General features: G+C 39.3%; 1 protein-coding gene across 1 annotated transcript in view; it reads right to left on the bottom strand.

The window, feature by feature from the left end:
- The window catches only part of LOC124950513 (segmentation protein Runt-like), a 6825-nt gene extending 3830 nt beyond the window's left edge, over nt 1-2995 (bottom strand). Inside the window, exons 1-2 of the mRNA XM_047497301.1 lie at nt 1737-2995; nt 1436-1549 (exon numbers count right to left, since the gene is read on the bottom strand). Of these exons, the coding sequence (XP_047353257.1) occupies nt 1436-1549; nt 1737-2058 (436 nt within the window). The 5' untranslated portion in view covers nt 2059-2995. The remainder of the gene's footprint in view (nt 1-1435; nt 1550-1736) is intronic.
- Nucleotides 2996-21802: the final 18807 nt, after the last annotated feature.

The raw sequence follows: 21802 nt of genomic DNA, 5'->3' as shown, positions 1-21802 counted from the left end.
AAGGAGTCAACAAAAATGAAGCCATCATATAATTTCATGGGCGATTCTGTAAGAGTGATAAAAAAAAAAAGAAAGAGAAAACAAGAATAAGTTTTCTCTCTCTCTCTCTCTCTCTCTTTCTGTCTTTCTCGATCTTTTTCGCCCTCTTTAGCGAGCGCCGTCATTTCTTCGCAAGTCTGGCGAAGTCTCTTTGGCGGGCGTAACGAACTGACAAACACCGTGAAAAAGGAGATGCCGGCCACCCAAGATCTATAAAACGAGGATTAACGACGGCTCTCCGACTTGGCGGACTGGGTGAAGCGGGACTTGTATCTTATGTTTATACGAGCTCGGTATAACGTTCTTTATACGACGCGCCGCGTATTCCCGTGGCGCGCACATGCTACCGCCATATGTGGCGCGATAAACAAACGCATAAACGCGGCTTCTTTATCTTCCCCCTCTCTCCTTCTCTCTCTCTCTCTTTCTCTCTCTTTCACTCTTTCCTTTCATTCTACATTTTTTTTCTTTCATTTTACTCCGACGACAACGAAATCTCGTCGTAATCTTTTGCGAGGTAGAGATAGAGAGATAGAGAGATAGATAAAGAGAAAGAGAGAGAGGGAGAGAGAGAGAGGAAGAGATATAGAGTAGGCTAATAAACAACGTCTTTAACTAACTCATGACCCAATCGAATCGTTCGAGTTTTTGGAAAAATAAACGAGACAGTCAAAGAAGAGACCTCCGATCGTCATGGCTTGAAAACTTGCCAAGCTTTTGTGCGTTTGTGTTCGTATTCTCTATCTCTATTTCTCTCTCTCTCTCTCTCTCTCTCTCTCTCTCTCTCTTTCCTTCTTTCTGTCTATCTGTCTGTCTGTCTATCTTTCTCTTCCTCTTTAGATGCGTGTACGATCCAAACACGTGTAAGAGAGAGAGAGAGAGAGAGAGAGAGAGAGAGAGAGAGAGAGAGAGAGAGAGAGAGAGAGAGACAGTACGAGAGAGAGAAACACGTCTGTGCGCGCGCGCGTGCACGTGCACGTGTAAACGGTTCCACGTTTGAGAGAGTGAGAGAGAGAGAGAGAGAGAGAGAGAGAGAGAGAGAGAGCTTGCAAGCACCGTCCTGTGACCGCCGCGGCTCGCGGTTTGAGGTCCGCCAGCTATACGCCGGATTATTAAACGGCCGCGAGCTTCCAACACCCGTTTGCGGATTCTCGGCTGGTCACACTGCCTCCGCCAATGATGACTCTTCCCTGATCTTTCTCTTGAAAATTATAATTTACTATTTCCTTGATCTATAATATCTTAATTTTTCTCTTAATCGTTCGATGATGTCGATACGAATGTTTCCTCTTCTCGATATTTATATCTATATTCTCTGTTTGTTTTGTCCGGTGACTTTTATTAAGAAAATCGTTTTTTCGTCTCACTTTAAGTTTTAATCAAAATCGAAACTTACTTGATTTTGATCTGGGCTCTCTTGGTCCGTCCACGGTTACTTTGATCGCCTTGTTGTAGGTAGCAATTTGAAAAGGCACCGTACTGATTTGTATCGTCAGTGAGAAGGATTTACCTAGAAGATGTAATCTACCTTTAATATCGTTTGTTTCTAGATATGAAATGGTTCTTTTTCATCCTTCTTTTTCTTTTTAATTATTTCTTTTTTTATTTATTTGTTTATTTATTTTTTTTTCGTATAAGTCAATGAATTTTTAAGAGTTGATATGGTATGATAAAAATGAAGAGGGATTAATTCTCACCTCTGCCACTGCGACCGACGAATCTCAGATCGTTGAACTTGGCAACCTGATTCTTCATGACCGCCGTACAGTTCCTAAGTTCGCCGCAACAGTTCTCATCGTTTCCTGCCCTGATCGTGACCAGCGTACCGTCGTTGACCTCGTCGAGTGCAACGACCTTGAAAGCCACAGGAAGGGACTTGTTCGACCTCCAATGTGATGGTAACGCGCTACATAGTATCGCTGGACTTCCGGTTTGTACGAGTTCACCGTGACAAGCGCCGAGAGTTTCGCGAATTGCGCTGAAGCTGTCGATCCCTAAAGGTCCCTCCGGTAGATGCATCTTTGTGGATCCTAGTTCGATCGTTTGCCGCTTAGCGCGAACTTTTGAAAGTTCTATACGGTCCTCCTTTTGCGTAACACTATCTTTGATAAAAACACCCTGTAGTTTTCGTTCTCCTTACACAGTCCATCGAATTGACACTTATTAACACTTAACTCCCTCTTATATATTATTATTATTATTACTATTATTATTATTATTATTAATATTATTATTATTATTAATATTATGATTGTTGTTGTTGTTATTATTGTTATTGTTGTTAGGGTTATTATTATTGTAATGATATAACGAATTTGAAACGGACAATGATAAACGAAAAGAAACACAGAGTATATCCAGTGTGTCGCGTGTCCTTTTCAAGCTTTACATATGTACATGTATATATACATATGTATGTACACATAGGAATATATACATATATATATATATATATATATGTATATATATATATATCTTCCTCTCTCCGTTTCCCCAAACACTGTATACTCTCTGCTCGTATCTTCTTCCCCCTTTTCGGAGAGAGCGTACCGCGGGTAAAAGCGTAAAAGTTGAGTTGATCGCGACGCGCACTCGATGCCGGCTGAGCGGATTCTAGTTTTTCGTGGCCGCAGCCGCAGCTATTTAGAGGGGATTTTTCTCCCCTCCAATTTTTCCGGAGCCCCACCCAGGGCAAGCGCGTCGACCAATGAGGACGGCGGTCGTGTTGTGGCCTCCGCGGCTCGCCGCCTTCGCCCCTAACCAGGCTTAGGGGGTCGCCTGCCTTGCGAAAAGGGCTGCCTGCTTGCCTGCCTTGCTTGCTCGAACCGAGTCATGGGTACCTTTTACCCTCTCCGCCTCTTCCTTATCTCGCCTTCACACTGTCTCTTTCGCTCTCTCACTTTCTCTCTCTCTCTCTCTCTCTCAATATCTATATACCTCTCTGTCTATATGTCTGTTTCTCTCTCTCTCTCTATCTTTCTGTCTCTCTCTTTCTCTGTGTTGGCCGTCTCTCTTCTCTGTCATTCTCCTTCCATTCGCTTTTCTATTTCAACCCCTCTTTCTCTCTTTCTCTCTCTCTTTCTCTCCCTCCTACTCTCTCATATTGTCTCTTCGTATCTCGCCTTCTCCCTTTCTACCTTTCCACCTACCAAGCCACCTACGCCACGCTTACGTGACGACGTGAATTTTCACGCGCACGTGTTCGACTCGCCCCACCATCACCATCGTTCCAACCACCACCACCACCACCTCTCTGGTACTGCCACCACCAAACTTTCTCTCTTTCTCTTTCTCTCTTTCATTCTCGTTCTCTCTCTCTTTTTCTCTTCTTTCTCGTTCTCTCTCTCTTTTTCTCTTTCTCTCTCTTTCTTTCTCTCTCTCTCTCTCTCTCTCTCTCTCTCTCTCTTCCTCTCTTTCTCTGTCTGTCTATCCGTCTGTCTGCCTGTTTGTCTGTCTATCTATCTATCTATCTATGTATCTATCTATCTGTATCTCTCTATATCTCTCTTTATTTCCTTCTTTCTCTCTCTTTCTCTCTCTCTTTCTCACTTCACGTTTTTCCATCTAGAACCGCACGCGTTTCTTGACCTCAGTGGTCTATGGATTCGTGACTGCGGATATGTAGAATTATTAGATTGTTCCGCTCGAATAAAATGATTATATGTTTTTTCTTTTTATCTATTCTGTTTTCATTTTATAACTTACACCTATGTTTTATCCTTTTTTCCTCTTGTATTAGGATTATTAGATCAAACAGATCTGCTCGGGAAAAAAAACAATTTATACGTTTATCTTTATTTCTTTATCCTTCCCTTTATCTTATTCATTTCGAAACTAATTCCCATGTTTGATCATTTCTTTTGCACGTATTTACATTATTCTATTTTCCAAACGTACGGTCATACAAACGGAAGGAACATACGTTTCATAACTTGAACGATTGGTGCCTATTTTTGACTTATGCCAACAATTTTACGAGCGAGTTCTCGTCAAAGCGATTAAGGCCGCTCACGCCTAAACTCGCTTCTCAATTTCGTCGAGTTATTCGAAACTTTGTGAATTTCTAATCGGATTTCTATGAAGTTTAATGTAACTCGTAAAGGGAATATAAATCGATAGGTATGTAGCGATGTTTGGACAGAGGGGCTCGCATAAATCCCATCGCGGGTGGTCTTACAGGTCGATCGAAATAATGGCCGATTAGCTCGGTGAACATGACGCGGTATTGTGTCGTTCTCACATTAGTGTCAACAAGTTTTCCTCGGGACAAGAATTGCGCTAATTAATCATGATTAATTCGTCGAGATAAAGGAAAGTAATTACTTACTAACCTACATACGAGGGAGTTTTATAAACGATATATTCATTATACTTTTTACATTTTTTCGAAATCTTTCTTTGTTGCTTTGTTCTTTTTCTATTCTTTGAGATTCTTGATGATCCTTTTATATCTATATATATAAAAAAAAAGAGTTTCGATTTAAATTACTAAATCAATTCGATTGATATTTTGAAAGTTAAGGTTTTTCAGGACAGTTCATGACGATAGTGAGTACAATGCTTCGAGATTCGAATATTTGAATAGGAATTTTGATTAATTATAATTGCAAGTAGCAGAACAAGCATGTAAGATGAACAAGAAACAGAGATTTATGGTAGTGAGAAAAGTGAAAGAAAGATATATAGGTAGAGAAAAAAAGGTAGAGGATTCTCATTCCATTGATTTTTGCGCGAAAGGGAGCGACCAATTTGAACCTTTTTGGTCGGTTCGAAAGGACGATGGGTCCAGTACTAGACTGTAGTTGTAAAAGTCGACGAGAACCCGTTTCTCCTCTAAGCGAAAAGAAGGGGAGGAAAATTCAAATCGATCTCCAACGAGCTCCCGAAGCGTGGATCCAACCCTTTGATTTTCTAGGTCAGCGTGTCGTTGTCGGGAGGACCCGAGCGAGATTTACAACGAAATTGCAGCCACAGCCTTGCCTCTTCCTATGCCAGCTATACCACCTACCAGTTCCACCAACCATCTACCACCAACACCAATATCACCAACGCCAACGTTGGCCTTTAACGAGGCCAGATTAATTTTCTCGAACGCGTGACTCCTCGTTGCACTCTGTTTACGTCTCATCTCTGTAACATCGAGTCGAATCATTAGATAGCTTAAAAAGGAGGACAAATTTATTTTCCTTCTTGGTGTTACCTTTAAAAAATATTCTTTAACTTCGTTAAAACACAATTTTATATGGATAGATATTTTATGTATTTTTATATCTATAAGTATTAAAATAAATAATAGATCTTTACATTGTTCTATTGATTGGATTACGTTACGTTATTCTTACGTTGGTAATATTCCTTTCGATAGTTGTCATTACTTTTTCTTTCTTTTTTTTCTTTCTTCTTTATTTTTTTTCTCTCTTTTTTTTTTATATAGAATAGGGGTCACGATCTATAAAAAGGTCTAGTTTGAAAACTTTCAGGTCGTAGGGTTTAGAAAGAAATTCGTCGTGTCGGTAAAAGCAAGTTACATCGCCCTTCAATTTCCTCGGCTTTCACGCACTCGAACTACCATCTCGTCCTTGAAGGGTGGAACCTTCGACGAGTCTCGAGACGCTCTCTTACACCCTGACGAGGATTAGCACCAGATTAACCCCATTTTTTCTTCCTTTCTCTCCTTCCTCCCCTTCTCACTCTCTTTCTCTTTTTCTGCATGTTCGTAGCTTTAACGTGGCCATATTGAACCATTTTTTTACATTGCATCTGGCTACTTCCAAATGAAGGGGAGACTCGAGCGAGAGAGGCAATAACGATTGGAAAGTACGAAAGTACTGGTTCTTGCTTTCCTTCTCAGATCCCTCTTCTACCTTTTATGGGCTTTCGAACCGCATTAGAAATTGCATGATGACGGTCTCTCAATGCTTTTCGAGGGTACGCAAGTGAAAGCAAAAGTTCTCCAGAGTTTCGATCTTTACTATCTTCATTATGTTTGTTACGAGTAGTTCGGGTCGAGTGGTAATAATTATTCAAAAAAAAAAAAAAAAAAAAAAAAAAAAAAAAAAAAATAATAACAAGAAAATAAAAAAAAAAGAAACAAGAAAAAAGAAAAAAAAACAGAGGAAAGAAAAGGGAATAAAAAAGAAAATAAAAGCCAAAAAAAGGAAAAAAGGAAAATCGATAAACAAGATATTTTCAGAATTTCAGATTTTCAGATATTTCGGAAAAACAAACATTGTCACTTAATCGTAAAATAATATGCATAACTTATATAGTACATACATAAATATGTGTATGTGTGTGTGTGTGTATATGTATATAATACTTGTGTATATTTTTATATGGAGTCAAAGCTAACAGGAGTAAAGCGTACATTGTATTTCCGAGGCGGGCAGAGTGCATGCATGCACCGCGAATGCATCGTCAACTAATTAAATGCATGGCTCTCAACGAGATGGCGAAACAAAGACATAGAAAAAAAGACAGAAAGAGAGAGAATGTGAGAGTGAGAGAAAGAAAGAAAGAGAGAGAGAGAGAGAGTGTGTGAGTGAGAGAAAGAAAGAGAGAGAGAGAGAGAGAAAGAGAGAGTGGAAGAGAGATAAAAAGAGAGAAAGAGTAGAATGTCATTTTTCGAGAACAACAGAGACTAATTTCTTAAAAAGTCCGTATATGTTAGGCTTCCGTTTCCTCGCCAGTGACCAGCAAAAGGAACGGCTTTTTTAATATCACCTAGTGCTTGTCGGCACTAGGAAAAGGACAATAAAAGGTGAATGCGCGCCACGGTATGTCGAGTTTGGCGTCAGCGTCGGCGTCAGCCTTCGCGTTCCCGTCGGTTTGACTTTCGTTGAGAAGACTACGAGGCTGCCAAATACGACCTCATGTCTGACTGCCGACTAAAGACCTGCCAGATTTTAACGTTCCAGCAAAAATAAGTTTTTCAAACAAAAATCAATGGAACGCCTGAAAATATGGACTCGGTCATTATTATTTTAATTCATTATATTTCATTCATTATTATACGAAATAGTTAAATATTATTTTCATTGTACGACCGAATTATTCGCCAATATTTTTTTTTATGATTTAATCGATTATTATAAAAATAAAAATCTTTTCAATTTATCGATATCATTTATCTGGTAGTAGTAGATGTGTATGTACGCGTGGAGCGTTTGTCTCTTTGTGTACCTGTTGGTGCGTTGATTTACGAGTTGCCATGAAATTCTTACGAAGGAAAAGAAAATGAAGATAAATAAAAACGAAGAAGACAGATTAAAAGAGGACGAGCCCTTTCTCGGAGGGCAGGGTCACGCATTCTGATTATCGAATGTTGAAGTAACAGCGGGGTGCTTTGCGAGACGCATAGAAATCGCGCGCGCGTTTTGATGCGCAGAGTAAGAGAAATAGAGAAAGAGAAAGAGACAGAGAGAGAGAGAAAGAGAGAGAGAGAGAGAGAGAGAGAGAGAGAGAGAGAGAGAGAGAGAGAGAGAGAGAGAGAGAAAGATAGACAGATAGATAGAGGAACGTGTATGGAAAGGGAGAGATACGTTCGTAGAGAAAGGTGGAGGACCAAGCAACGGGGCACAGAAGTTAACACGGGAGCTTGCATTGTGTGTGGTGAGCGAGCCGGAAGCGTCGCCATACTGCGTATCTCCCCGCGCCGCTTTTGTTTCCGTTCTCGTTGCCCCGATCGTTTTCTATCCCACCTCCTCCTTCCACCTCCTACACCGCGTTCTGCACCCTTTTGTTTCTACCGCTTCTCTTTCGCAAAGCCTCCTCACACTCCCTCCGTTTCGGTCGGTACTACGCGAAGATGTCTCCATCTCTTTCTGTCTCTCTCTGTCTCTCTCTGTCTTTCTCTCTCTCCCTCTCTCTCTCTTTCTCTCTCTGTCTCTCTCTGTCTCTCTCTCTCTCTCTCTCTCTCTCTCTCTCTCTCTCTCTCTCTCTCTCTCTCTCTCTCTCTCTCTTCCTCTCACTCTTTCTCTCTCAGTCTCTCTTTACATTTTTATAATTCAATTCATTTCATTCAATTTTGAAGATTTTTTTTTATAAAGGATGAGCATCGTGTTGAAATGTTAACAATTTAAAAGTATTTGCTTGAAAATTTTTTTAAGCTCTATTCTTTTTAATTTTGTTAAATTAATTATTATTATTTCAATTCTTTCTTTCTCTCTCGCACATGTTCTATCTCTTTCGCTCCCTCTTTCTCTCTTTATGTTTCTATAATTCGAGCTCATAGATCTTGTATATTCATCGTTTTTTCGTTCAATTTTGAAGATTTTTTTATGAAGTATAAAAATCGTGTTGAAATCGTGTTAATAATTCGAAAGTATTTGCTTGAAAATTTTTTAAAGTTTTATTCTTCTTAATTTGTTAAATTAATTCTTATTGTTTGAACTGACAATAATAAAAAAAAAATCAATTGCCAACTATATTTTTTTTTATTCTTTTCGATATTTTTGATATGTTTTTGGTGCTATGAAGATCTCTCTCTCTCTCTCTCTCTCTCTCTCTCTCTCTCTCTCTTTCTCTTTCTCTTTCTCTTTTTTCTCCCTCTCTATTCTTGTCTCTCTTTTCGTATCTATCTACGCAAGTTTAATTCAAGATCGTATAAATTCTATATCTTCATAGTTTCTTATAAATTTCGAATATATCGAAGATTTTATAAAAAATGAATCGTGAATTGTTTGAAACGTGAACAATTGAAAAGTATTTACTTGAAAATTTCTTTCTATATTTCGTTCCATTTAATTTCTCAAATAAGCCTGTATCATTCGCATGTTTTTTCTCGATATTTATATTCAATATACGGAACATTTACAAAAATATTTTTAATAATAGAACAAGTATCTTATAAAAATTATCTATCATCTTTTCTTATTAAATGTTAAAATTCACAAAACTTCATTTCTCGAATTCGAATATTATAATAATATTTTTGAACTGATAACGTCTAATCATTGAATACTATATTTACTCTTTTGAAATATATGTAACTCATAGTAGGTGTAATAAATTTGTCACTTTTTCTAAATCTCTCTCTCTCTCTCTCTCTCTCTCACTCTCTCTTTTTTTGGAAACAATCCACCCAAATCTGTTCAATCATCGAACGCATGATCGAACGCATAGAACGATGTCGCGAGAGCCGTCCTTTGATATCCATTATCACCGTCCGGTTACCTGCCATTAATGGCCGATATCGATGGCTATTAGTCGGCGCACCTAATAACCTACAAGCCAACTATAATGCTACAACACGAAGCGCTCGAGATTCCGGTATACCCGTGGCACATTCTCCGACCAAATGCCAGGCTCGCTTCGCCGATAAACGTATCCCGCGTCTCCAAGCTTCTCTCTCTCTCTCTCTCTCTCTCTCTCTCTCTCTATCTCTGTCTCTGTCTTTATCTCTCTCTCTCTCTCTCTTTCTCTCTCTCTCTGTCTCCTTCTCTCTCCATTCCTCTCGACGTTGGCATCGGCAGCAGCAGCCGTTCGCTTCTCTCCTCTGCCGTCCTTAATTCGAGTCAAGATTACAAATTGATTCCGTAGCAGTCTGTGTATGAATCAGGCGTCACGTGTTTAGGACGCACCCCTCGAACGTTCGCTGCTCTCACACACATACGATTCTGTCTCTGTGTATGTGTTTCTTTCTGTCCCTCTCTCTCTCTCTCTCTCTCCCTGTGTGTGAGTGTATTCTCTCTCTCTCTCTCTCTCTCTCTCTCTCTCTATTTCTCTTCGCGTGAAAGCCTACACCAAATTCGACTCTGCTCTGCTACTGGCAAAAAGAGAGAGAGAGAGAGAGAGAGAGAGAGAGAGAGAGAGAGAAAGAGAGAGTATCGAACCTACTAGCCCGTTTCGCCAGCGAGTGTACGGTTTCCACGCAAACTTCGGTCCATCGAATGGCTCGATAATTCTTCAAAGTGCCTCTTCCCTCTGTGCTTTTAACGTTTACTCTTCGACTTCGTACTACATGGTACCGGTAGCAGGAGGAATACTACTGGCTGGTGGGTACCTATTAATTAACGCGGTAATAGCTCGAATGATACATCTTTTTTTGCGGTGCTTCTCGACTAAATTGCTACTCGTTTTTATCGGGTATACATCCCCCTTGCAATTTTTCTTTTTTTTTTTTTTTTTTGGCTCGATTTTTTCTCGTCTTTTTTTGTGCGTTTCTTTTGTATTTATTTATTTACTTATTTATTTAATTATTTATTTTGTTGTGTTCCTTCGCTCTTCTCTTCGATTCTTCTTTCTCGCTTCTTTTATTCGCTCTTTATCTTGCAAAAAAAAAAATACGTTTTATCATTTACGTAACTCTCTTTCTCTCTCTTTGTTTTTCTCTGTGTGTGTGTGTGTCTTTCTCTCTATTTCTCTCTCTTTATTTTTCTTTGTCTCTTTCTCTCTCTCTCTCTCTCTCTCTCTCTCTCTGTTTCTCTTTCACTCTTTCTTTCGTCGATGGTCCGATATTATTATCGGATTTTTGACCGAGAGTTCGTTTTTCCGAGAACGTTTTCGATATCTTCTACGTATAAGCGTATAAGTTTGCGTTTGCCGCATGATTGATGCCCCCGGCCATTATTACTTGCAGCCCCTTATGTAGTATTGTTACGAACCCCACGCAGGACGACGTGGAGGAGGAGATTGTGATGGTGGTTATATAGGAAGGGATGAAAGGGAACGAAAGAAAGAGAGAGAAAGAGAGAGAGAGGGAGAAAGAAAGGGAGAAATCATAAGAGAGAAAGAGAAACGATGAACGTTCGTGATGCGTGTGGAAAATCGAGGCTACGTGACGAATTCTAATTGAACGATTTTAGACCGACGAAACGATCGGTACATCGTCTCGATAAACACTTCTCTAGCGAGTTCAATTTGTTTCTTCTTTTTTCTTTTTCTTTTCTTCTTTCTCACTTCTGAATTATATTTCCCTCAAATTTTGTATACCAACGTTCTTTATTACGTATTAAAATTCGCGTAATATAAAATATGATAGATCGACAAAGAAAGAATATCCTTCGTACGTAAACGAAGAAAGCATGAGTTTCTAATGGAATAAAAAAATTTATATAAGAAACAAATATTGAAACAGGTTTTTCTTTTATGAACCATATTTTATAAATAATACAAAGGAACGAATATTACCGAATTATTATGTTGCCTTTTGGTTTTGTTGTATTAACTTTATTGGGATATAAAGTACGTTACTAACGACCGATCATGTTCATAAATGTCGTGAGGTAAAGGCATAAGCATTTGGTATCGTCCGAAGACGATGTAATTCGGTACGGCTCATCGAGTTTAGATCGAATGGGAGGGATCTCTTTCTTTCTCTCTCTCTCTCTCTCTCTCTCTCTCTTTCCCGTTCTCTCTCTATCTCTCTCTTTCTCTCTTTCTCTATCTTTGCTCCTATTGCCTCATTAGTACCCTTTCCATCGAGGTCTATGCGATATGGTAACCCTTCGTCGGCATTTCGTCCCTTTAAACGCTCTCACACGAACTCCTAAGTAAGGTCACCCAGCAATTTCCGGTAGCCATCTTGGCCGTCCTGAGACGCGATGGTATATTTCCTCCTCTCCAAGCCCATGCTCTCCAAGCGAATTCGTAGAGATAGATATAGAGGAATACTATTACCACGAGATCGTCTGTCCTCCCTCAATCCCCCTTTGCTTCCTTCCTCCGTACATTCAAGAAGAAGGGGGAAAGTTCCGAGCGACAAGGGCGATTCCGATGTGATTTGTTTCGACCCTTCAAAACGGCGGGGTTCCGCATCTTCGGTCTCTCGAATATCCTGTCCGGCTAAAACTTTGGATTCGATCGTCAGTGAACTTCGTTAACACCTAACGAAAAGGATATTCGCGTTCTTCCCAAAGAAAATTAATCTTAGATATTTATTACAAAAATTATTTTTCGCTCTATCATTTGCTTCCTTATTTTCTTTTCGTCGAATGATCTCTCAGAATGTTCTATTAAATAGGGAGCGAAGGACAAAAAGAAAGAAATTAAAAAATGGGAAAGAACAAAACGAAAAAGCAAAAAAAAAAAATAGAATTTCTCAACCAAGCTTTTGGCATAAGCTGATAACGAAAAGCGCAGGCGCTGCTGTGGAAGTTACTCGGGTGGAAATAGTCCTGAAGTGGAGTGAGAGACTTTCGCAAAAAGTAATGACGGTATCGACGATAATAATCCGTTTAATTGGCGCACCAACCAAATCCAGGCACAATGGGATTAATTTAAAGCAGCGGTGCTGTTTGCAGCAGCGCCGGCTTGCAAACGCTGCGCGCATGATTTATTTTATTAGAGTACCTGCGCTTCAGTCGGGACAAGCTGGCCATCATTAGAGTCGTAAAATGCGACGCCGTGCGATATTAACGTAAAACACTAATGAGAGAGGGAGAAGGTGTGAGAGAAAGAGAGAGAAAGAGAGACAAATAGAGAAAGAGATTGTACGATGAGAGAGAAAACATGAAAGATATAACAGAGATAACGCAGTGGTACTTAGACAGATTATTGCACCTATCATTTTTATTGCTACGAAAATTTGCTTTAAATCGATCATTCTCATAGAAACTTTTCAGAGATCATAGTCTCTCGTGGTAACAAATATAACAGAGGGGTTCCGTTCTTTTGTCCTCCTTGTTAAACGCATTTTCTCAATGGACGGTCGAGGGTCGAAACGATATCCGAGGATCCTTTGGAAAACGTGACAGAACATCTGGCCAAACGATCCTCACAAATAATTGTTACCGTAGGACATAGTAAGAAGAATTTGGAGGACTTCCTTGGAGCCAGGGGAGTTTCAGCCGAGCCGAGGTGTTAATTCCATTTTAACGTTCTACCTCTCCCTTTTGCCACCTCTTACACCTACCCTCCTTATCTTCCTACCTAGAACCCTCTCCCTTTCTCCCCTTTACTCCCTCTTTTACCGATCGAAACTACCCTCTAAGACCGTTGCATATTTTACGAAGCTCCGCTACGTTCATCGGAGACCGAAGTCTGAAGACTGCCCGATCTATAATTCATGCTCGTGCCTCTCGACTCTCTATCGATTGCCTCATAGCGAGCTAGCTGGTGGACAAGAGAAAGAGAGAAAGAGGAAGGGAGAGAAAGAGAGAGAGAGTGGCTTTAATGAACTTTATTTCAAAGTGATCCCGCGCTGGCGCGAGAGAGGATGGCTCTCTCGCTCTTCCTCTTTCTCTCTCTGTACTTCTCCCCCCTCTCTCTCTCTCTCTCTCTGTCTCTCTCTCTCTCTGTCTCTCTCTCTGTCTCTCTCTCTCTCTGTCTATCTATCTTCGTCCGCTTTCCAATATTTTCGTAATGTATACATGACGGGACGGTGGTCGAAGTAATTGTTTCGAAACCGCGCTTCGGGGCTGCTTGCGATAAAAGCTTTCTCTTTCCCTCTCTCTCTCTCTCTCTCTCTCTTCCGCGCGCATGTTTCTTTCTCCGAGCACTTTCAGTCATCTATTTCTTCGTTATTGTCTATTGCTCGAATAATTATTACTTTTGTTAGCGAAAACAGCGACAATTTTATCTCTATCCTGGTTTCTCTCTCTCTCTCTCTCTCTTCCCTTTACTTTGTATCTTTCGATTAAACAATGAAAAAAAAAAAAAAAGAATGAAGAAAGTAAAGTTCAGATTTCGTTTCTTCTTCACGATGCCACTTTTTTTTCGCTTTTAAATTTATCTTCAAGGATGTTTGATCGAGATACACTTAAGCCTCTTACGTTCAACAATTCACGAGAAGAAAAAAAGGAAAGGATGACAAAATGATCGAATGGGATTACGTGGAAAAAAAGGATGATATTCTATCATCATCCTGGTTTGCCTGATAGACTCAACGAAAGAGGTAAACACAAAGTGAATTATCTGTCATCCGATTTCTAAGGCAAAAGCATGTAACATAACAGAGAGTACTCTTAAAGAGAGAAAAGAGAGAGAGAGAGAGAGAGAGAGAGAGAGAGAGAGAGAGAGAGACTAGATAAACGTTGGAGCGTGCAAACATGTCTTTAGAAGTGGGGTGGATAAGGGAAGGTTGAGGAAGGGAGGGGATCTTCTCTACCCTACACTTCCCCATATCGTTTGTACCACATGATACAAAAAATCATTCCCATGACATAACCTCGACGATCCTCTTTGTGTATGCTGTCTGACGTGTTAATCGCATAGATCGTGTACGAAAGAACGATCATCCCTATAAGTGTGCACGCTTCTCTTTCAAAACTGACGTACGGGATATAGATCCAGAGAGAGAGAGAGAGAGAGAGGGAGAGAGAGAGAGAGAGAGAGAGAGAGAGAAGCTTACGATTGCCAGATGTCAACGTGGTCTCCTTGAAACTTTGTAAAAAATGTTTGCTTTAAAACCCAAGTGGATTTTGAAAGCGTCGTCGTTTATTTTTTTTTATCTACAAGAATCATGTAAATCGGTTTAACCATTATTGTTTTCCTTTCAATTAATTCGTAGGATAATATTGAAGTATCATACTATTTTGTTTACTTTCGTCGAGTAAATTATTTTCTAAATTTCGATAAAGTTTAGTAAATACATATGTATGTATGTAGTATCGAATTCCGTTCGATTTGATTCCTTTTTTCTGTTTCTTTTTTTCCTTTTTTTTTTTTTTTTACCTTCGTAAAAATCAGCTCGAAAAGAATCGATGGTAACAATTACATGGTAACAACAGAATCTAATCGTTACTCGCAGTTTAATCTGTTTTCCAAGCACATGTATACATACATACATACATACACCGCAAGAGATCTTCTTCGACTCACATAATCGTTTCTCTAAAGGTATAGACTGTAGAATAGGTACTTAGAAACACCATGCCTTTCGCTCGGCAAACCTCTAATTCTCGGTCTTTGAGGGTTTTGAGCTTGTAGCTCGAGGTGAAAGTTTAAGACCAGGTTGGCACACGACCAGAGGCTACGAAATAAAAGATGTCGTATCGATCCTTTTCTTGCTTTTTAAAATGATCTCATTCGATATTTCAACGTGTTCATTCTTTAAAATACAAAGGTTATAACATAATATAGTCTATTTAAACAGATCTAGAAATCCGATCTCGAAGTAGGAAAACAAATACATGTAAAAGAGGAGGTATATTGTAAAAAGAGAATGACCTTGAAAGATAGGATATTAGTTAACAAAAAGACGATGGAAGAAAGTGTGTTTGCTAACGGATTCTTTGAAACGTGTTCTTTTCGTAAAGTAGCTTGTTTTTCATCGGGCTCCTCGCGTCGTTGGAGACTCTCAGATTCATTGAACTGTTCTAGTCTCTCTCTTCTTATTCAGGGGGTAGCTTGGAAAAGAAGTTAGTTCGGAAGGTATCTAGTGACACATAGAGCGAAAAAAGATGGGGAGGGAAGAGTATAGGGGAGAAGAAAGATGAAAGAGAAGGAGATATATATATATATATATATATATATATATATATAAAGAAAAAGAGACACTATACTCTCGAAGCGTGCTTTGTGCGAATCGTTCACCTGATTTAACGCGGACACAGCAGCACTAGAGGGAGTGATACCTGACAGATGTTTTGGGATTTCGAGTATTTTCGGTTCCGCAAGACCGCACACGAGAGCAAGCGAGAGAGACTTTGAAGTAGCCGGCGTCGTGCGGCATCTTCCCTCCTTTTTCTTTTTCCTCTTCATCTTCTTTTTCTTTTTCTTTTTCTTCCTCTTATTTTATTCATCCCTCTCTCGTTACAACGATGTTCTTCAAGAAAAATACTTCCGACCAATTTCGCATTCCTCCTTTGCCGGCACGATTCCAATTCGTATTGATGCATTTTACAAATTTATCTCTCTGTTCAACGAGTTATATAAAATTCATTTCGATTTACGTTTCTGTAGATATTACGTATTTGTCGATACTGTTTTTTTATATAGTTGATTTTTTAATTTTCACCATCGAAAACATAGATAAATGTTTTTCTGATAGAAAAATGTAATTGTTAGTAATTACTAATTTTTCCAAATTTCTGTACATATAATATTCAGAATATATTTAAAATAAATTTGATTTAATTTTTTTGATATATCTATGTTTATAAAAAAAAATTAATTTGTTAATGATGTAATGTAAATCAAACACGTTACTCCTATAAGCAACGACGGATTTACGTACTTATACGTTTTTATTATTTAAGTTCAATTTAATGTTATATAAATAAAACTAATTGTTATTTCACATCTGAAATACTTCATAATTTTAGTTTTAAATACAAGCAATAATTAGTAGCTGTAGTATAATTATATTAATACGAATCATATATATTATATCGATAAAAGAATATTAACTTTGCTATCTAATCTAAGTAATAGCATAAGTAATGTTATTATAATAATATTAGTATAAAAAATTATATAATATATTTATAATTGTACTTTGTAATTATATAATTTTTTATATATTTTTCTTTATAGATAAGATAAAAGATTAGATTATAGAAGTAGTATACTACTGTAGTATAAGTAATATATTATGACTTATTTTTTATAGAATTTTAAAGAATATTAATTTCTTTCTATTTAATATTAGTAATACTAACTATAAGTAGTACTAAAGCATAGTATTATTAGTGTAAGAAATATTATATCTTTTGCATTAGGTATCTATATAATATTTTTAAACACATAACAAAAAAAAAATTGCAATTACAGAGCTAGAATAATTATTCGAAATAGTACGAGTAATATATTATAATTTATAATTGATAAAAAGAAAATATTAATTTCTTTCTCTCTAATACAAAGAATAGTATAAGCAATACTAGAGCATATAGTAATATTAATATAAGGAATATTATAATTTTCACATTATATAATTTTGTTATACGTACGATAAATTGAGATAAGAGGTAGAATAAATTATATAAATAACATATCATGATTTATTAGATAAAAGTATATTAAGGTCTCGATAATATATAAATAATAGTATAACAATATTACTATAATATAAATAATTATATATAAAAATTACATATTTTCGTTTTATTTTCCATTTCTTCGTAGAGAGACATTACAAAATTAATAGATTACAGAGATTCAAGAACGTCTATGACAATAAACCGAAAAAAAAGAGTTTGGTTTCTAGTCTAGTTCCACGATTGGAAGGATGATCGGTTTTCAGGATCGTAGGTTGATAGGCAAGAGTTAGGTCGATCCATCGACATCCGTATGAGCTGGCTAGCAGTGGCGCGTAAACCGGTAATTCCATTGCGTATATGAATCCCAAAAGCCGAAAGCCAGTTCTCTGTTTCATGGACGCTATTTCTCTCTTTCTCTCTCTCTCTCTCTCTCTCTCTCTCTCTCTCTCTCTCTCTCTCTCTCTCTCTCTCTCTCTCTCTTTCTCTCTCTCTCTCTCTCTCTCTCTCTCTCTCTCTCTCTCTCTCTCTCTCTCTGTTCAACAATGCGTTGCAACCATGCTACCCCTGGAAGTTATCGAGTAATCAGTCGCGCATTGTTTTACGAGTCGCTGAATCGGAACGACGATTGGACGGCGATCACGTGTACGACGATGACGAGCGTCCACGGTCGGCTAATTTGGCACGGTGCGATGGCGAAAGTATTTTCGGCCATTTTTTTCAACGGTTCTGCTATCTCTCTCTCTCTCTCTCTCTCTCTCTCTCTCTCTCTCTCGTTCTCTCTCTTTCTCTCTCTTCATCTTTCACTCTGTCAATCCAAGTACCTGCTGGCCATGTTCCAAATCCGCAAGGGTGAAAGTTTATCGCGAGTAAAAATTTTCCCACTCGCGCCTCCAGGACAAAAGCATCACGCGTCTTTGTTTGAAAAATGTTTTTTTCCGTAGACCGACTCGCCGTTGGCGAGTATAAGAGAGATAGAGAGAAAGAGAGAGAGAGAGAGAGAGAGAGAGAGAGAGCCACCGGTGGTTTTGACTTTTTGGTGCGACGTCGATGTAGAGTCGAGGACCAACAGGTGGCGTTTAAGTTTCTGCTACTTAATAGGCCGTGTCCTAGCGTGATCCTTCGCGTATCGTTAGTCCTTTGGAATGTAGGAGAGAAAACGAGACTCTTTAGACGAATCGATAATGCGTTAATCGATATAATCCCTTTCGCGATTGAATTTTACAAATGAATACTGGCGGATAAATAGAAAGAAAAATTATAAAAAAGGATATTTCATTTAATTTACATTTCCTCTTATTTTCTTTCTATACTTTGTCTATATTCTTTTCTTTTTCTTTCTTTCTTTCTTTCTTTTATCTTTTTATTTTTTATTCTTTTAATTTTTTTTTCTTTTTTTTTTTTTTTTCTTTTTTAATCAATAACAAGCAGAATATATATTCACAAATTAACGTGAAAAGGATAAGATTTATATTGTGTATTTTTCTTGTTTCTTTTTTACTTTCATGTCTTTTATTCCGACGATATCGAAAAAGAACTTGAAGGTTCATTATCTTTTAATTGCGTCGACGTAATTACCGACTACGAGTGCTCAAGGTAACATTTCAAATAGCTTTGAGGATATTTGTCGCGTCGTCGGGCAGAGAACCGCCCGTCGTACCGTTGATTAGCGGTCGAATCAGTCGTAATTGTCCGTAACCGAAACAGAATTATCGATCGATCCTCTTCGTCCGACTGTCGCGTGTTGTTTCTGCAAGTCGCGCGACGCTCGTGTACAGATCGGTGAAAAAGTCTCGGCCACTTGGACAACAAGCTATTCCGAGAAATTAAAGAAATCACACCTGTATATTCGATAACGTATTTGAAAAAATACGAAAAATTATTATTAAATATTTCAATCAATACAAAATCTCTTACATTACGTAGTTAGGGAAAAAAGAAAAGAACAAAAAGATATTGTTTAATTTTTAATATCTATTAATTTACTACAATTTAACATCATTTCACGTCGAATATAATTTCGTTATAAGCAATTTAATATTCATGATTAAATAGCTCCAAAATTTGATTCAGAATTCGGAGCTCCCTCATCTCGATATTATTAACAGACAGTGAACTCATAGGCACGCACGGTAGATATTTTATAATCACCCTATAGAGAGACTCGCGAGGCGGCAGATCGCGAGGGTGGTGGTGGGTGAGTTCGGACGAGAGAGGGTAGTGGACTGACCGGGGATAGTGGGGAAGGACACATATACCTACCCGTGTTAGCAACCCCATTGATCTGGCGGTGGACGCGGCAAAAACGAGCTCGAATAGAAGAGGAGGTGGAGGAGGTGGTTCGGGGACGGTAGAGAGTTGTGCTGGTGGGGGTGGTGAGTGAGAGTGAGAAAGACAGAGAAAGATACAGAGAAAGAGAAAGAGAGAGAGAGAGAGAGAGAGAGAGAGAGAGAGAAAGAGAGAGAGAGAGAAAGGGTGGCGGTTGAAAATTTGCGGAGTGCCGAGCTGCACTGACCAGCTCTATCTCTCTTTCTCTCCCTCTCTCTCTCTCTCTCTCTCTCTCTCTCTCTCTTTCTCTCTCTATCTCGTTCTCTTTCGCTGTATCCGTTCTATCGTCCTCTCCTTTTCCAATTCTATATCAATCTATCGTTCTCTCTCTTTCTCTCTCTTTCTCTCTCTCCCTCTCTTTCTCTCTCTCTTCTCTCTCTCTCTCTCTCTCTCTCTCTCTCTCTCTTCGTTCAACATCGGCTCTTTTCATCTCTCTTTGTCGCGGCAAACGAAGCTTTTGTTGGTGGTCCACGGCGTGCGCGTTGCGCTACGAGTGGCCATACTCTCGTCCACCACATCGTCCAAGCTCGTCCACACGGGAGCCAGCGTGCACGCACACCGCGTTAGAAACCGGTGCAGAGTGGTAATGGTGAAAACGCGACCTACCCATCCGTCCTGTCGAGATTCGGCCGGTTTGTTGGCCCTACGATATATGGATAGGTACTCTGCTAAGCTCTGTTACTTTCTCTCTTACTCGTTTACTTGCTCATCGTTACTCTTACTCCCTCTACATCCTCCATCGTTTCACATTGCCAGCCCCTTTCTCTCTTCTCTTCCCTTCTCTTCTCTTCTCTTCTCTTCTCTTCTCTTCTCTTCTCTTCTCTTCTCTTCTCTTTTCTCTCTTCTCCCTTTTCCTCTTCTCTTCTCTTCTTTACCCTTTCGTTACTATTCACGATCGGCATCAGAACGCCCTATCTATTTCAGTGGGTTACCGTTACGTTTATCATTGCTTCGGATATGTATTTAAATGGACGTCAGAAATTATTTCAAAAATTGTATCCATGGATCTTATTTTTTCAAATAATTTATCAAAGAGTAATTTCGAGCTATCTCTATGATATTAAAGATCGTACATACAAAACGCGTAAACTGACTCGTTTGTGTGTTGAAGGTTGTCCGAAAAAGAAAAAAAAAAGGAAAAAAGGAAACAGAAAAAGGAAAAGAAAAGGGGAAAATAAAAAATGATTCTCTCGGTTTAAAAGGAAGAAGCATGCGAGCGCGCGTAACACTTCGCACACTTGTTGCTAAGGGAGAAATAATAATTCAGTCACAGAGAAGCGTACCTCTCTGGATAGCGGTAATAACCGGTGCTTCCGAAGGGATATGCGAAAGAGGAAAGGGGGCTGGTGGACCACGGCTCTTCTGGCGTTTCCTTTTACTCGAAATATTTCATCCACCGTAAATTTTCAATTTTCTAAAACGTCCTGTGTTAGTGAACCAGCGTACACACTACATCGGCCACCGATTACAACGAGTTTTTTCATCGTTCCCATAGAATGGTACTTATAACTAACTTTTCCTCTTTTCTTCTTTTATTTTTATTTTTTAACATTATAATAAAATAAAAAAAAAATATAGAAAAAGAAACAGGATAAAAATTAACGCGTACAAGGAAAAGAGATGTTCTTAAAAGCGGGTTCACTTGAAATTTCGCAGTTCAACATCGATAGAAGCCGTGACGATTTTTGACGAAGAGGCGAAACTCGCTCTCAAAGCAGTGGTAACATCAACGTATAATCAGGCAGATCGAGGAAAAAAGGGGAAAGAGAGCGAGTGCATTCAGAGGCGAGCGACATCGAAAAGGAAACGTTGGTGAGTCGAAAAAGAGAGCAAGAGAGAAAAAAAGTTAAAATGAAAAAGATTGAAAGAGAGAAAAAGTGAGAGAAAGAGTAAGAGAGAGAGAGAGAGAGAGAGAGAGAGAGAGAGAGAGAGAGAGAGAGAGACAGAAAGAGAGAACGAAACCGACTCCAGCATACGTATTATAAAAATCCACAAAATAACCGAGGCGGTGGCCATTAGCGATGCTCTTTTAACCCTCGCCATTCAGGTTCGCCCTCGTGATGCGTGTAAATTTTCCAGCGGCGGTCGCTCTCTGGCTACATTTTTCGTCGAGTGCCACTGTGTGCCGGTGTTGGCCGGCGTACAGAGAGAGAGAAAGAGAGAGACAGAGGGAGAGAGAGAGAGAGAGAGAGAGAGAGAGAGAGAGAGAGAGGGAAAGAGAGAGAGGCATCGGCCGCCACTGGCCACCCTCTCCTCTCTCACCCCGCTACCACCCGGTGGCGACCTCGCAGAGTCGACCCAACGACCCCCTCGAATCACCCTCCCGGTGGTAATCCGACTGGCTAGCCACTCGCGCCAACAAATACCCTCACCGTCAGCCACCCGCTGCCACCACCCTCTCCTCCCATCCCTATTTCACTCCTACCCTCTCTCTTCCTCTCTCTCGTTCTCTCGTTCTCTCTTTCTCTTTCTCTCTTTCTCTTTGCTAGCACACTCTCCCGTTCACCCTCCCACTCTCCTCGTCTCTTTACCTCCGGCAACGGCTCGCACACGGTGGACGACTCATCCCACCGTGA

Source organism: Vespa velutina, chromosome 1, assembly GCF_912470025.1.
Source record: "Vespa velutina chromosome 1, iVesVel2.1, whole genome shotgun sequence".
Lineage (NCBI taxonomy): Eukaryota > Metazoa > Arthropoda > Insecta > Hymenoptera > Vespidae > Vespa > Vespa velutina.
This window is presented reverse-complemented; position numbering and strand designations above follow the sequence as displayed.